The sequence below is a fragment of the Limulus polyphemus genome, unplaced genomic scaffold (assembly GCF_000517525.1).
Source record: "Limulus polyphemus unplaced genomic scaffold, Limulus_polyphemus-2.1.2 Scaffold569, whole genome shotgun sequence".
Classification (NCBI taxonomy): domain Eukaryota; kingdom Metazoa; phylum Arthropoda; class Merostomata; order Xiphosura; family Limulidae; genus Limulus; species Limulus polyphemus.
The window spans coordinates 367456-381181 of record NW_013666179.1 but is presented as its reverse complement, the minus strand read 5'-3'; the positions used below and the strand labels follow the sequence as shown (position 1 = coordinate 381181).

The 13726-nt window shown below is 32.8% G+C and overlaps 1 protein-coding gene across 2 annotated transcripts in view; it reads right to left on the bottom strand.

Annotated features, from left to right (window-relative positions):
• Nucleotides 1–13726, bottom strand: part of LOC106459159 (cyclin-G-associated kinase-like) — a 65609-nt gene that overhangs the window by 39631 nt on the left and 12252 nt on the right. For both annotated transcript variants that reach the window (XM_013918752.2, XM_022385587.1), the window contains 7 exons: nt 12760–12899; nt 12103–12228; nt 11709–11798; nt 8628–8763; nt 3401–3550; nt 2953–3160; nt 152–204 (listed from right to left, as the gene is read on the bottom strand). In XM_013918752.2, the coding sequence (XP_013774206.1) occupies nt 152–204; nt 2953–3160; nt 3401–3550; nt 8628–8763; nt 11709–11798; nt 12103–12228; nt 12760–12899 (903 nt within the window). The remainder of the gene's footprint in view (nt 1–151; nt 205–2952; nt 3161–3400; nt 3551–8627; nt 8764–11708; nt 11799–12102; nt 12229–12759; nt 12900–13726) is intronic.

The following is a 13726-nucleotide window of genomic DNA, read 5'->3' as shown; positions in this document are numbered from 1 at the left end:
TCATTACCCACCAGAAATTATAAGACTTTCAAATACAGTTACATGAAAGCCTACAGAAATACTTCAGATACTACTTCGTTAATGATAAAACATAATAACAGAATATCAAGTATGAAAAATTATCAACAAAAAAACCAAAGTTTCATTATACCTGCTATTCTTGTAGTAATGTAACTGAAATCCAAATCTGTCTTTGTAATGGTTCTGAAACATGTAAAATACAGAAAGATTAACAACTCAATGAATCATTTTAGTACTGAATTATGTAACCATAGGAAATGTATGTTTGTTATAACAAATAACTTTTTGGATTTAGAATGCAAATATATGGATAACAAATTATATTTCCTGTTGTGAAGATTTGTCTACATTAAAAATCATCTGGATTGTGAATAATATATACATTGTACATTAGGTCTAATATTTCCCCTCAATGTATCACTGATATCTATATGAACCAGTTTTAAATACAAAGAACCATATATACTTCCAACACATATTTAAGACAATAAAATAAAAGATGTCAACAATCTGAAAATGTGCAACTGTAAAGAACATTAAGACATCAGTTAAAATATGTTTCGATCAGATACTGATCAGATGGATATAAAATGAGAAGCAAACCAATAAATGGGCTGTAAGCCAACAGTTAAGATACTCATTTCAGACAAAACACTGGGATTTGACCACTACACTTCCAAAGCACACAAGTTTTTGCATCATTGAAGTAGCATGTCCAAGTTTTTGTTTTTTCTTTCTTTCTTTCCCCTATATATACTATATGCACTAGTTGTCCCTAATTTTGAAGTGATAGACTAGGGGAAGGTAGTTAATCAACACCACCCACCTCTAACTCTCTGAATACTCTTGTCAAACCGATTTTACTATTACTATTATAGGGCGTTCATGGCCCTAAAGTGTGGAGCACATTGTTTTCTGTAGCAGTAATGGGATGTGTACCATGGAACTTTCAGATCCATAATCATATACACTAACCAGGCAGTAATGGGATGTGTACCATGGAACTTTCAGATCCATAATTGTATACACTAACCAGGCAGTAATGGGATGTGTACCATGGAACTTTCAGATCCATAATCATATACACTAACCAGGCAGTAATGGGATATGTACCATGGTACTTTCAGATCCATAATCATATACACTAACCAGGCAGTAATGGGATGTGTACCATAGAACTTTCAGATCCATAATCTTATACAGCAGCCAATCAGTAATGGGATGTGTACCATGCAACTTTCAGATCCATAATCGTGTACACTAACCAGGCAGTAATGGGATGTGCACCATGGAACTTTCAGATCCATAATCTTATATACTAGCCAGGCAGTAATGGGATGTGTACCATGGAGCATTCAGATCCATAATGTTATACACTAACCCGGCAGTAATAGGATGTGCACCATGGAACTTTCAGATCCATAATCTTATATACTAGCCAGACAGTAATGAGATGTGTACCATGAAACTTTCAGATCTATAATCTTATACACTAACCAGGCAGTAATGGAATGTGGACCATGGAACTTTCAGATCAATAACCTCATACACTAACCAGCACTAGCCAGGCAGTAATGGGATGTGTACCATGCAACTTTCAGATCCATAATCTTATACACTAGCCAGGCAGTAATGGGATGTGTACCATGGAACTTTCAAATCCATAATCTTATATACTAGCCAGGCAGTAGTCGGATGTGTACCATGGAACTTTCAGATCCATAATGTTATACACTAGCCAGGCAGTAATGGGATGTGTACCATGGAACTTTCAGATCTACCATTTTAAAAATTAACCACTGGGCTGCAGGAATGTCTGAAATAAAAATGCTGTTCACAGAACTTGAAATTGTTGTTTATTCCTCTACTTTTCAGAAACAATGTCATGTTAACAATATTTGTGTAAACACAACTCAAAGTTTGCCACATGTCCAACACAGTCAACTGTATTGCTTCCATTCAAACTGTTTTTATATTAAACTCTGTAGTAAGAACTTTTAGACACTAGTTTAAGAAAAGTCTAGACCAAAAAGATTGTGAGAAAGAAACTTATTATGAACTTTATCCACCTTGTCTATTATTTTTCTATAGGATATTATTCACCACAATCTACACTAATTTATGCTGTCATGCTATTCAGCAGACAAACTGTTTAATTTTATTTCTGATTTTCAGTTTTGGCTGAACAGAGGTTAGAGACTCTCTGTTCTTGTAAATGTCACAAGATCATGGGGGTAGAAATGTTTTTAAGGAAGTTCACCTCTCAACAAGAAAAAACCAAAGAACAAATGGACATCTCTTGTAGTACTACAGACTATACACTATTTATACAGTATGAATAGACTTTTAGTATACACAAACATGAGCACTAGGTGGGAGAAATGAAAAATTTCACTCTTTCACACAAATGAACTATGCAGTAACAAGCACAGTTACAAAATACTTGCAAAGAAATGTCTGATTTGAATATCAGTGTTGTTCATATGAATAGCAATCAAATGGACTTGAATATATCAAAAACAAAAGAGAATCCTCAATAGCCATGGCACTTGAAATTCTTTTAGGCAGGATTAGAGTAAATTAAACTATGAGACCTTGGGCATGGTCAATACATCATCCAAAAGGATGTGACCAAAACTGTAATTAGATCTTAAATAGGTCAAGAGATGATGGAGCTATGAGCTAAAAGTTTGTACTTGAAAAAAAAACTCAAAGCCATTTTATGAGTCGCTATGCGACAGCTAAAAAAAAAAGTTTAATATTTTTACATGCATATTTAAACAAAATGAATAAATACGTCATTAGAGAAATATTTGCTAAACAATAAAAATTATAAAAAGTTCAAAAGTAATAATGAATGATTAAAACCAACAACAGGCTCAATTTCTAAAATGTCAACTAATACATACTGTTACTCTTCATTTGACTTACTGTTGAACAGTTTGGATTACACGTGTAGAAGTGTCCCTAATGTTTTTAAATAGACTTCCAGCACCTCCTCGTATAGATGTAAAAAGCCCACTGCCTGCAGCTGCCTGGGTAGAATTCTGGGAGTAACTTTGACTTTGGTTAGTATGAGGTGGAGGAGTTGGTGTATTGTTACATTCAGCACTACATTTTCTAGCCTGACCAATGTGGGCTGAAACAGAAATGGACAAAATTATAAGTCTTGCAGACCATGTATATGGTCTAAAAACAATTTGAACAATTTTATATGTTGCATAAACAAAACTTTATAAAATTACCATAACACATGTGAGCACAGATTCTATACAAAATTACGAAATTCTAGTAAATATTAAAGACGCAGTTTATTTGGATACTCAGTAGAAATTACTTCATTTTACCTGGTGGATAATAAATAAAATAATTTTGTAACCTGGACTAGCAGGGTTGCTCTCTCCCATAGGTTGTCCTAGTCTTAATGCCTCTTGAAGGTTTATCTTTCTGGTTTCTGCTATTTCTAGTAACTGTTCTATCACAAACTCTATAGTAGGTCTATCTACTGGATTGATCTGCAACATTCCACCTGAAAGTGTTATGAACACAAGAAAACATTATGAAACATGAAAAGCATTTATACACAATGTACTCTTTAAAATGCTAAGCTAAAAGAAGTAATATCCAACACTGAAAATATTTGTACATACTGCATGCTTTAACTCTTTCTGCACAGGCTCAGTCAAATTGACCGAATTCATAACCATTTTGTGTTAATTACAGCTTCCACACTATAACTTTTAATACAGTACATGTATCTTCACAAAACTTGGCGTACTTTGAGTAAACATTACAAAACTTTTGTACACAAAAAATTAATTTTCTAATTAAATATTTTAAATAAAAATTGGTCTGTGAATATATTGAGTAGTTTTGTTGACTGGTCCAAGTGCAAAGTGATTTTCATGCTAAAATTATAAGTACTTGTATTCATCTGTTATTTTCTCTACTTTAACTCTATATACAAGGTTGGTCACACTCATAACAGTATACACCTGTTTCTACTTAAATCTCATTGTTTTATTGCTCTATGAACAGTGTCTAGGTTAATATTCCTGCCATAAAATCTAAAGTTGTAATAATGTCATTTTGTAGGTTCTCAGTTGTACAATATGTGGAGTACTGTGTTCAGTTTTGAACCCCCTTACCTTAGAAAGGACATTGAATTGTTGGAAAGGGTTCAGAGGATGGCTACTAAAATGATACAGGACAGGTTAAGATATCTGAACTTTTCTTTTGAAAGAGTTAGAAGGGATCTGACTTAACCCTTTCGAGATAGGTCACAGGTGAAAGGCCATGTCATCTCGTTTGTTGACTTGCATTCAAAATTTTATTGAACTAATATTTCATGAATTTATGTCAATAAGTTTGGTATCAAACTGTAGATTATAATTCAAATTTTAGTACTATAAATTACTATACATCTTCAGCAAAGACAGGCTTATTTTTCTAACAGGGTGGTTGGCCTTTGGAACAGGTTGTCTTCAGATTTGATAGACGCAGTTAATTCAAGGGAGTTTATGGGAAAGCTTGATATAAATATTTGAATGATAAGGGCTGGCTTTGAGTTTTTTTAGTGTTTAGTTCATCTACTGGATGGGAAAGCCTAGATGGACAAAATGGTCTCTTGTTGTCCATTAATGTTATATGTTAAATGTCATGTTACATCACAGACTGCATCATGTATTGTCATGATACTAATTTCTTGTATTATAATTTCATGCTTTGGCTATCTAAATTGTATTACATCTGAATAACTTGTTTATGTAAATGCACAATTTCTATATATACATATGTTTCTATTTCCATGCTGTAATGTACCTCATCAAAGAATACTTACTACTAGGGTTTGACATTCTATCTGGCATAGTCTATTTAAACTCTACTGGATTATCATCAGTGTAGAAATGATGCATTTAGGCAAGATGTTCATTAATAAAATCACAAACAAAGAAGCACTGAAGCTCCAAGGCATTCTTTCTAACTCACATTTATTCATACATTTGGTAATTATATTTTCTAATTATAACATCACATAATCTTCCTCATCTTGACTCTTTAAACATGTAACAGGGCATGACATAACCATCCTCACCTTAACCCTTTAAATGTGTGACATGACAATCTTCCTCACCTTAACCCTTTAAATGTGTGACATGACAATCTTCCTCACCTTAACTCTTTACATGTGTAACATGACATAACCCCCTAACCTTAACTCTTCAAATGTGTAACATGACATAACCCCCTCATTTTAACTCTTTAAATGTGTGACATGACACAACATAATCTTCCTCACCTTAACCCTATTGGCACAGGTACCCTTTACTGTGCATGACACAAGGTTTTAGTATCTTACATTCAAAATTTTATTAAACTACCTAATGTTTATGTTATACCAAGTAGAATAGCATAAAATCTTAACTGATAATCCATATTTTAACAGTATACAAGTTTTAAGTTCTTAATTTTAAAAGGAAATACATAAAAAAATCCTGAATTTCCACTAGTGTAACATACATGACAAATTTTGTCTTAGCATATCATCATCCCTATTTTATCCATCACCCCTTGAAAATGTACAAAATTAAACGTAAAATGTTCTCTATAAAATCGTTATTGCTCAAACAGACCATAATTTTTATGACCTTCAATATTGTTTAGTTACAGAGATATCAAATTGAAAATCAGACCCCTCCTGCCACACCCTCTCTTTCACAATTGGTTGATAGTTCTCTCTTGTGTTTCATTATATATTATTTATAACCAATAGAAAATCAAGGTTTTCATCTATGAAATGGCATATTGTATAACATTGTGTTCTGAGCAGATAATCGTCAATGTCACTCTGAGTAGCAACTTCGTTTCCATGGGAAAGTTAACGACTATTTTGGATGAATTTGTAACGGCTCATCTCATAGTTAGAAAGATAGGAAAATTTTTAGAAGTGAATTTGTCTACTTTTTGCATATTATTAGTCTGTATTCTTTGGTGTATTATTTACGTAAATAAAAATTGTTAAGTGCTTTACCATAACTGCTAAAAAAATTAGGCTTAACTCTACTCGACAATTGAGGGCAAGAAAAAAGAAGATTGGGTAAGTACTTCAATTCTTGTTTTTCATATTTATTCTTTATTTATTATTATAAAAGTAACTAAAATTAGAAGCACGGATCTTTTTAAATTATGTAAAACTAGAATAGGCAAAACAAGTAATAACAATAATATAATTAAAATTGTTCACGAAGCACACACGCGAGCAGCTCATTCGGTAATGTAATTCGATAGTGTAACGTGAGCTGCACTTTCCCCGAGTGATTTACAACTTATAATGGCACGGATAGCAGTTAGACACGATTCATAGGGAAGTAAAAAGGGCAATAAAACAATAAATAGATGTATAGTGTTACGAACTTAGAGTTACTTAGGATAAACGAATGTAGTTTAAGGTTACAATTTGAAGTAATTTAGGTTTATTTAGATTTTTTTTGGTGGTTACAAGGTCAGTTGAATTAACCGATCCAGTTTTGAGATTAGGGTAGAGAAAATAACACAAACTATAAGGATTTAGTGACAAAAAACGTTTGAAATGCATTTAGGAAGTTTTAGTGATTACACAAAGGAAATTTGAGATTTTTGAGATGGCAAAAAGTATTTTTAATCTTAACACCAAAATTACTTTGCACATGGACTATTCAAAACAAATACTCAATATGTTCATGGACAAAACTTTATTTTATTTTATTAAAAGTACTTCCCTAAGAAATATGACTTTTTTTGTACGTGAAATACTTGTAATATTAACTGAAAGACTGCCAAATTTCATGAAAGTATACCCAATATATAGAGAGTTATAAGTATTAAATTGATGCAACTTTAAACAATTACAGAAGGTCACATGACTTGGTCAAATCGACAGACCCCGTGTAGAAAGAGTTAAATGTGTGACTTGTCAATCTTCCTCACCTTAACCCTTTAAATGTGTGACATGACAATCTTCCTCACCTTAACCCTTTAAATATGACATGACAATCTTCCTCACCTTAACCCTTTACATGTGTGACATGACATAACCCCTTACCTTAACTTTTTAAATGTGTGACATGACACAATTTCCTCACCTTAACCTTTACATGTGTAACATGACATGCCATAATCTTCCTCACCTTAACCTTTACATGTGTGACATGACATCACCCCCTCACCTTAACCCTTTAAATGTGTAACATGACATGACATCACCCCCTCACCTTAACCCTTTAAATGTGTAACATGACATGACATAACCCCCTCACCTTAACCCTTTAAATGTGTAACATGACACAACATAATCTATCTTGCCTTAACTCTTTAAATGTGTAACATAATCTTCCTTGCCTTAACCAATTAAATGTGTAACATGACACAACATAATCTTCCTGATGTTAACCCTTTAAATGTGTGACATGACAATCTTCCTCACCTTAACCATTTACGTGTGTAACATGACACAACATAATCTTCCTCACCGTAACCTTGTATATGTGTAACATATGATATAATCTTCCTCACTTTAACCCTTTACAGGTGTAACATGACACAATTTCCTCACCTTAACTCTTTAAATGTGTGACATGACGTAATCTTCCTCGCCTTAACTCTTTAAATGTGTGACATGACATAACCTTCCTCACCTTAACTCTTTAAATGTGTGACATGACATAACCTTCCTCACCTTAACTCTATTGACAATAGATAATACACCACATATCTCAAACGGTTTGAAAAGTCAAGGCAAAAAAATGGAATAGTTGATGTGGGAATTGCAGGTCATTATGGTCTGGGAATGTTCCTACCCCCTATAGACCTCAGATAAACAATACTGGTGTGAATAGTCAATGCTAAGAAGGTCTAGGAATGCCTCCATCCCTAAAGACCTCACATAAACAAGTGTTATTGATGTGGAGATTGCATGTCATTACGGTCTAGGAATGTCCCTGTCCCTACAGGCCTCAGATAAATTAGTGTTAATGGTTTTTGCTCCAGAAACACCACCTATAACATGACATGTTATACACCATAAAGCTAATTGTTAAACATGACTATCCTATGTGTTATTTTATAACTGCTGGAGGGAGGGTAAAGCCAGTTACATGATGCAACTGAAAATATGCATGTGTTCACCCATATATTGACACAACATGGTAGAGGCATAAACAGACCGCAGATCATTCACATTTGGTCTATCAAACAGTACTTTAAGAATATTTGGTGGTCCATCACTAAGCTTGCTAGCCTTACATCAGGTAATCAGCATTAGTCTGACAAGCTATAACAATGCATCTTTCTTTTTTGCTGTTATCAAGCATAGCTTAGCAAGAGATGAAGAAAACCAGAACATGAAAGAAAAAACAATCAAGAGTATCTGTCATTACCTGTCTGCTAAATAGGTAATATTTTCACTTAGTTTTGTTTAAAAACAACATTCAGATGTATAAGGGGCAAAGAATTCAACATCTTAAGTGCTAGAAAAAACAGAACCTATGAATAATATCTTTACAGAAATTTGACAATAACAAGCCCTGAATTATTTTTGCTTTTCTATTAAAATAGGCCCAGAGACTTACGTATTTGATCATGAAGGATTTCATATTCAGTGTCATTTTCTGGAATGGTGTATTTGCCATTGATAATACGCAATTTTGCAGAGTCTTCAAATGGATGTACTCGAAAGGCTAGTAAAAACAGCACACATCCCAAGGCCTATGTTGAAAATTAGTAGCCAATTAAACTTTTTATTACATATAACTTTTATCAATAATACTGTTATACAAAAAAAAAAGTTGGTACTTATAGAAAATCTGATTTAAATCACAAGACTACTTTCAGCAGCAGTATGTCACAGAAGACTTACGAAAATCTTTTAACAAAACCAAATTTTCTTTTATCACATACTTTACAGACGTGTCTCTTAAAGTTAATGTTAATCTTATAACTATCTATAGTTACCAAACTCATAAAATGATTTAAAAGACTGTGAACATGAGTACACAATGACCCAATAAGAAAACTCTCTCAATAATATAAACAGATGATCCCAAATGGATGATCTCAGTCAAGATCACAGAATACAAACAGCCATGAAAAAATAAAAGGATCCTAGAATTAACTGATTTTTTACAAGATTGCATAGTTGATAAAACAGTGTGAAATCACCAGGTCACTTGCAATACTCTGTACAAAATGAATTTGGTGATAATGTAGTTTCAGTTATATTGGAAAACAACAAAGTCTGCATATTTCAGTGGCATAAAACCAATAAAACAGACTTTTTGTTGTGAGAAGTGTAGAAAAGGACCAGCATTAAATGACCACTATTGTTATAGGACAGGAATAAATTGAGCCCCAAAACATCAAAAGTTATCTTCACAGTATGAGTTATAAGCTAAGAAAGACATTCAACACTCTACACAATATCATAAGTTGACAGCAGTAAGAATCACTATGCTATCACAACTTTCTACATACTGTAAAATCTTCTAGCAAGCCCAAATTTGCACAGTTCTCGCAGAAACTTTTGTTGAACCACATGCAACCCACTACAAACATGGTGGTGTTTCTGTAATGTTGTGGGGTAATATTTGAGCAATTGAATCATCAAGGTTGGTGGAACAAAAAGGAACAGTCACTGCTGTTAGATCCATTATAATGCTTAAGAAAGGCCTTTACTCTGTCTATGCCAATGACCAGCTTACCAGACAAGGTAGTTTTCATGCTAGATGGGGCTCCTTCTCATTCAACCCAACTCACCAAAACAATGACTTAAAGGTAAGGACTTTACCATTCTCCTATGACCATGATTTTTGAAGAATATGAACACTTCAAGTAAGTGTGGTCCACTCTTGATCTCACTTCATGCAAAAGTATCTGAAACAATAAAATTCTAGAAAACCCAAGTTCTTCACCAGGAGTGGGGTACAATCCCACACATTCTGATTTTCAGATCTTGTAAATATAATGTGTGTAACCATCTTCCTGCCTTAAATATTGCAAAGGGCAGTTTCACTAAATACTAACAGTAATCTTTTACCCTTTCTTTCTTAAACCTTTCTCAAACTAGAGGGATATCACCGATATCCCTTGATTTTTTTCCTTCTTACAGTGAAAATAATTAATCAAATTGCATAAAAATTAGCTCAACCTTACTAAATATCTAGTTTTGGCATTGCAATATTCACAAACATTTTTTAGTATTTCTATCATTTCTTAGATTGTGAAATTCCCAATATTTTGTTGTGATATACAGTTCTGAAAAAAAATTTAAAATACTACATCTTAGAATCTCAACTTTAACTACTGATCAGAAAGTTAAATTTGATTGATATTCACGACATATTATTTTTTATACTTTATACTTATAATAACCCAATTTTGAAAAATGGGGTAATCACTACCTTTTAAACTAAGTATCATGATTTTTGCTCATATTTTTTATCAAGATCTAGTTATATATATAATAAACTATTTCTTTTATTTGTTTGCATTTTTTGAATGCAGTAAACTTATCAACAACCCTCAACAAATAAAGATTTGAGTCACTGGAATATCTTGCCCTTGCCTACCATACTCACTAAACTTCACTACATTCCTGATGTATTTTCACAGCAGAAAATTTGTTAAACTTTCAAATGGATATAATTTAACCCCAAAACAGTTTCACGAATGAATAGAGCATCTAATGAAACTGTTGAAGAAAAATATCCCAGGTTTGTGCTTTATTCCTAAGTCTTCTAAACTTCCCATTACATTCCTTTGTTCATCCCTGCTGGGCTTATTCTTAGTCACTCTCCCACAAACCATAAATTACTGCTCACACTATTTTATGTACCCTACATTGAAATAAAGAGGTTATAATCTGCTCTATCAAAATGTGTTTAAATGTTGCCTATAGTTATTTTCCAAGCTGTCTTTCATTTGTAGTTGTTCAGACTACATCCTGTGCCATGATAAAAGGGTGGTAATTAAGTCTGTAATAACAAAACCATTAACAGAAAAGGAAATCCACTTCAGAAATAAGATAATTGTATTCTCAAGAAATCATAGTTTATTAAAAAGTGTAAACCTGTAGTTTAGGATGGATTATAAAATTCTGTTCACAGGTTAGGCTCCTAAAAGATGTGCGAACATGAAAGTTGGAATCATCCTTCTTTAATTTTTCTTAGTTAATTAATAAACATTGCAAAATTTCAAAACATCAATTCTACAATATTTTTGAATTCCTTTTTTTTAAATAGTATTAATTACTATTTAAACTTAAGTTTTAAAATTTGGTATGCAGATGTACACCCGACACCTGAAAGATGGTAGGGTTAATAAAGCAGCTTACTTCTGAAGTGAGTTTCAAATTACCTATTGGCTGAATGTATGTGAATAATTATTATTAACCACTAGAGATGGGTGGTTAACTCGATTAATTGATATAATAGCACACTAACTCACAACAGATTATTTAAACATTAAGCTTGGTGTCATATGACACTTTTGAAACATGAGCAACAAATTACTATATTCTAGGTCAGATCTTAAAAATGCAAAAAGTAAACATAAGTTATGGACCAATAAGTATATCAGTAAATTAATAGATATCTTAAAGACTCCTCACACAACTCAGACATTCAGTTTCAGTATCTCCAGGTAAAAACACTTACCCAAATATCCATAGCTTGATTAATTGGATAATTATTATATGTATCAAGGATTTCTGGTGGTCTGTACATTGGAGTCGTATGCTTGGTCATCTAAAAGAATAGGAACAGCAACAATACTACATCATAAAGTGAAACAAATGTTTATCAGCTTTTTCTTAAACCATTTGTATATAGAAACATATCTATTTTCTTACAATTAATTATTTAATACTAAAACAAAAATTAATGTAATTCCTTTCTGGCACAATTTTGTTCAAAACGCTTGCAGTTGTATTATATTTTTCATTTCAGTATTGATTAACAGAGCTTACAATAAAATGATATTCCATGCATTTCTGGAAGAGGTCTTAGTTTTGCACTAAAGTGTGCTTACAGAACTAATATCTGAGCTCACCTCATCTTCTACAAGGTTGCGTTGTATGGCAGTCCATGAACTATTAGGATGGTACGTCTTTGTTGTAGCAGATCCAAAATCACAGAGTTTTAAGGTACCACGGCTACTCAATAATAAATTTTCTATCTATAAACAACAAAAAAAAAGTGTTTGTTGTTTATACATTATATAAGGTATCAACAATTACTTAATACAATACCACTAAACAAGCAAATTTAACTGGATCTTTTTGCTTTTCAAAATAAGTATTATGGCAGGAAATATTTGGAAATGATTTCACCCAATGGGGAAGGCTTCAAAATTTATATTATTAAAAACTTCAGTGTATAAAGACTATATAAAAGGCACATGGAAAAAGAAACATTCTCAGGTCCATCCATGTACTTTAATAAAATCCACAAAATTTGACTAGTGCTATTCAATACATACAGTAATGACAGATTTTGGTAAAGCAATTATACTTGTATAAGAAAATTCAAATGAAAATATCAAAACCAGAAAATGGATTTTAAAAATCTCTATAACAATATTTTCTTGAACTTCTTACATCCTTTTGGAATTCATTTCAACCATTAATTGAAATATGCAAATCATGAAAGCATACACTGCTTGTCAAATGCTGCACATCTTGAAAAACTAGCTTAGTGATAAACAAACCTTGAGGTCTCTATGAATGATTGGAGGCTGTTGTTCATGCATGTGCTGTACAGCTCGACACGTCTGATAAAATATCTGCACAACTTGTCGACATGTCAAAGGACCTTGTTTTGCTTTCAAAACATCTATTAGAGGTCCTCCTGAGAAAAAGAAGCAGATACAAAAATATTAAAATAACAGTATGTGTATCTTTACATATAAATCTGACCATTGCAGCTGTTATAGATATGCTATGCAAAAACATTTAATCCTTCTTTCTCCCCCAGCATTCTTGTAATCAGTATAAAAGCCACATCTTAACAATAAGCTACATTTAGCTAAACAACATCATAGCCAAATATGCCACAGAAAAGTATGTGATGAAAGTGTAATTTGAAATTTACAAGCTGGTTCTGTCAGACAAAGCTTACTTGTAATTTTTAAAACTGAGAAACAACAAAAATTGGCTGGCAAAAACAAAAAAACTGTTTGACAACTTTCTCAAATGCAAAAAAGATTAAACACACTATATTTTGAAAAAGAATGTGGGATACACTTTCATATTTATAATCATTATATTTAGTTTCACCAGCACTGGGCTCACAAATGAAGCATGATATGAAAATGTAAACATAGCACCCTATGACTAAGAAACTACCTTACTCATCCTGTCTGTTGCTTTTACATCATAGGATCACAACTACAAAAGGGCAATCTTTACACAGCCATCCCATATTTTCAACTGATGACTAAAGGGGTTGCAGCTAGTCAACAGCAATCACTTTCAACTCTTGAGCTACTCTCCTCTGAATGAAGTGGTCTTTGACAGTCACTCTTATAATGCAGCCACAGCATCAAAGCTCGAAACTCTTGAGCTACTCTTCTCTGAATGAATAGTGGTCTTTGAAAGTCACTCTTAAAATGCATTCACAGCATCAAAGTGTGAACCTTTTATATGTATATGTGTGTGTGTGTGGGGGGGGGGGGG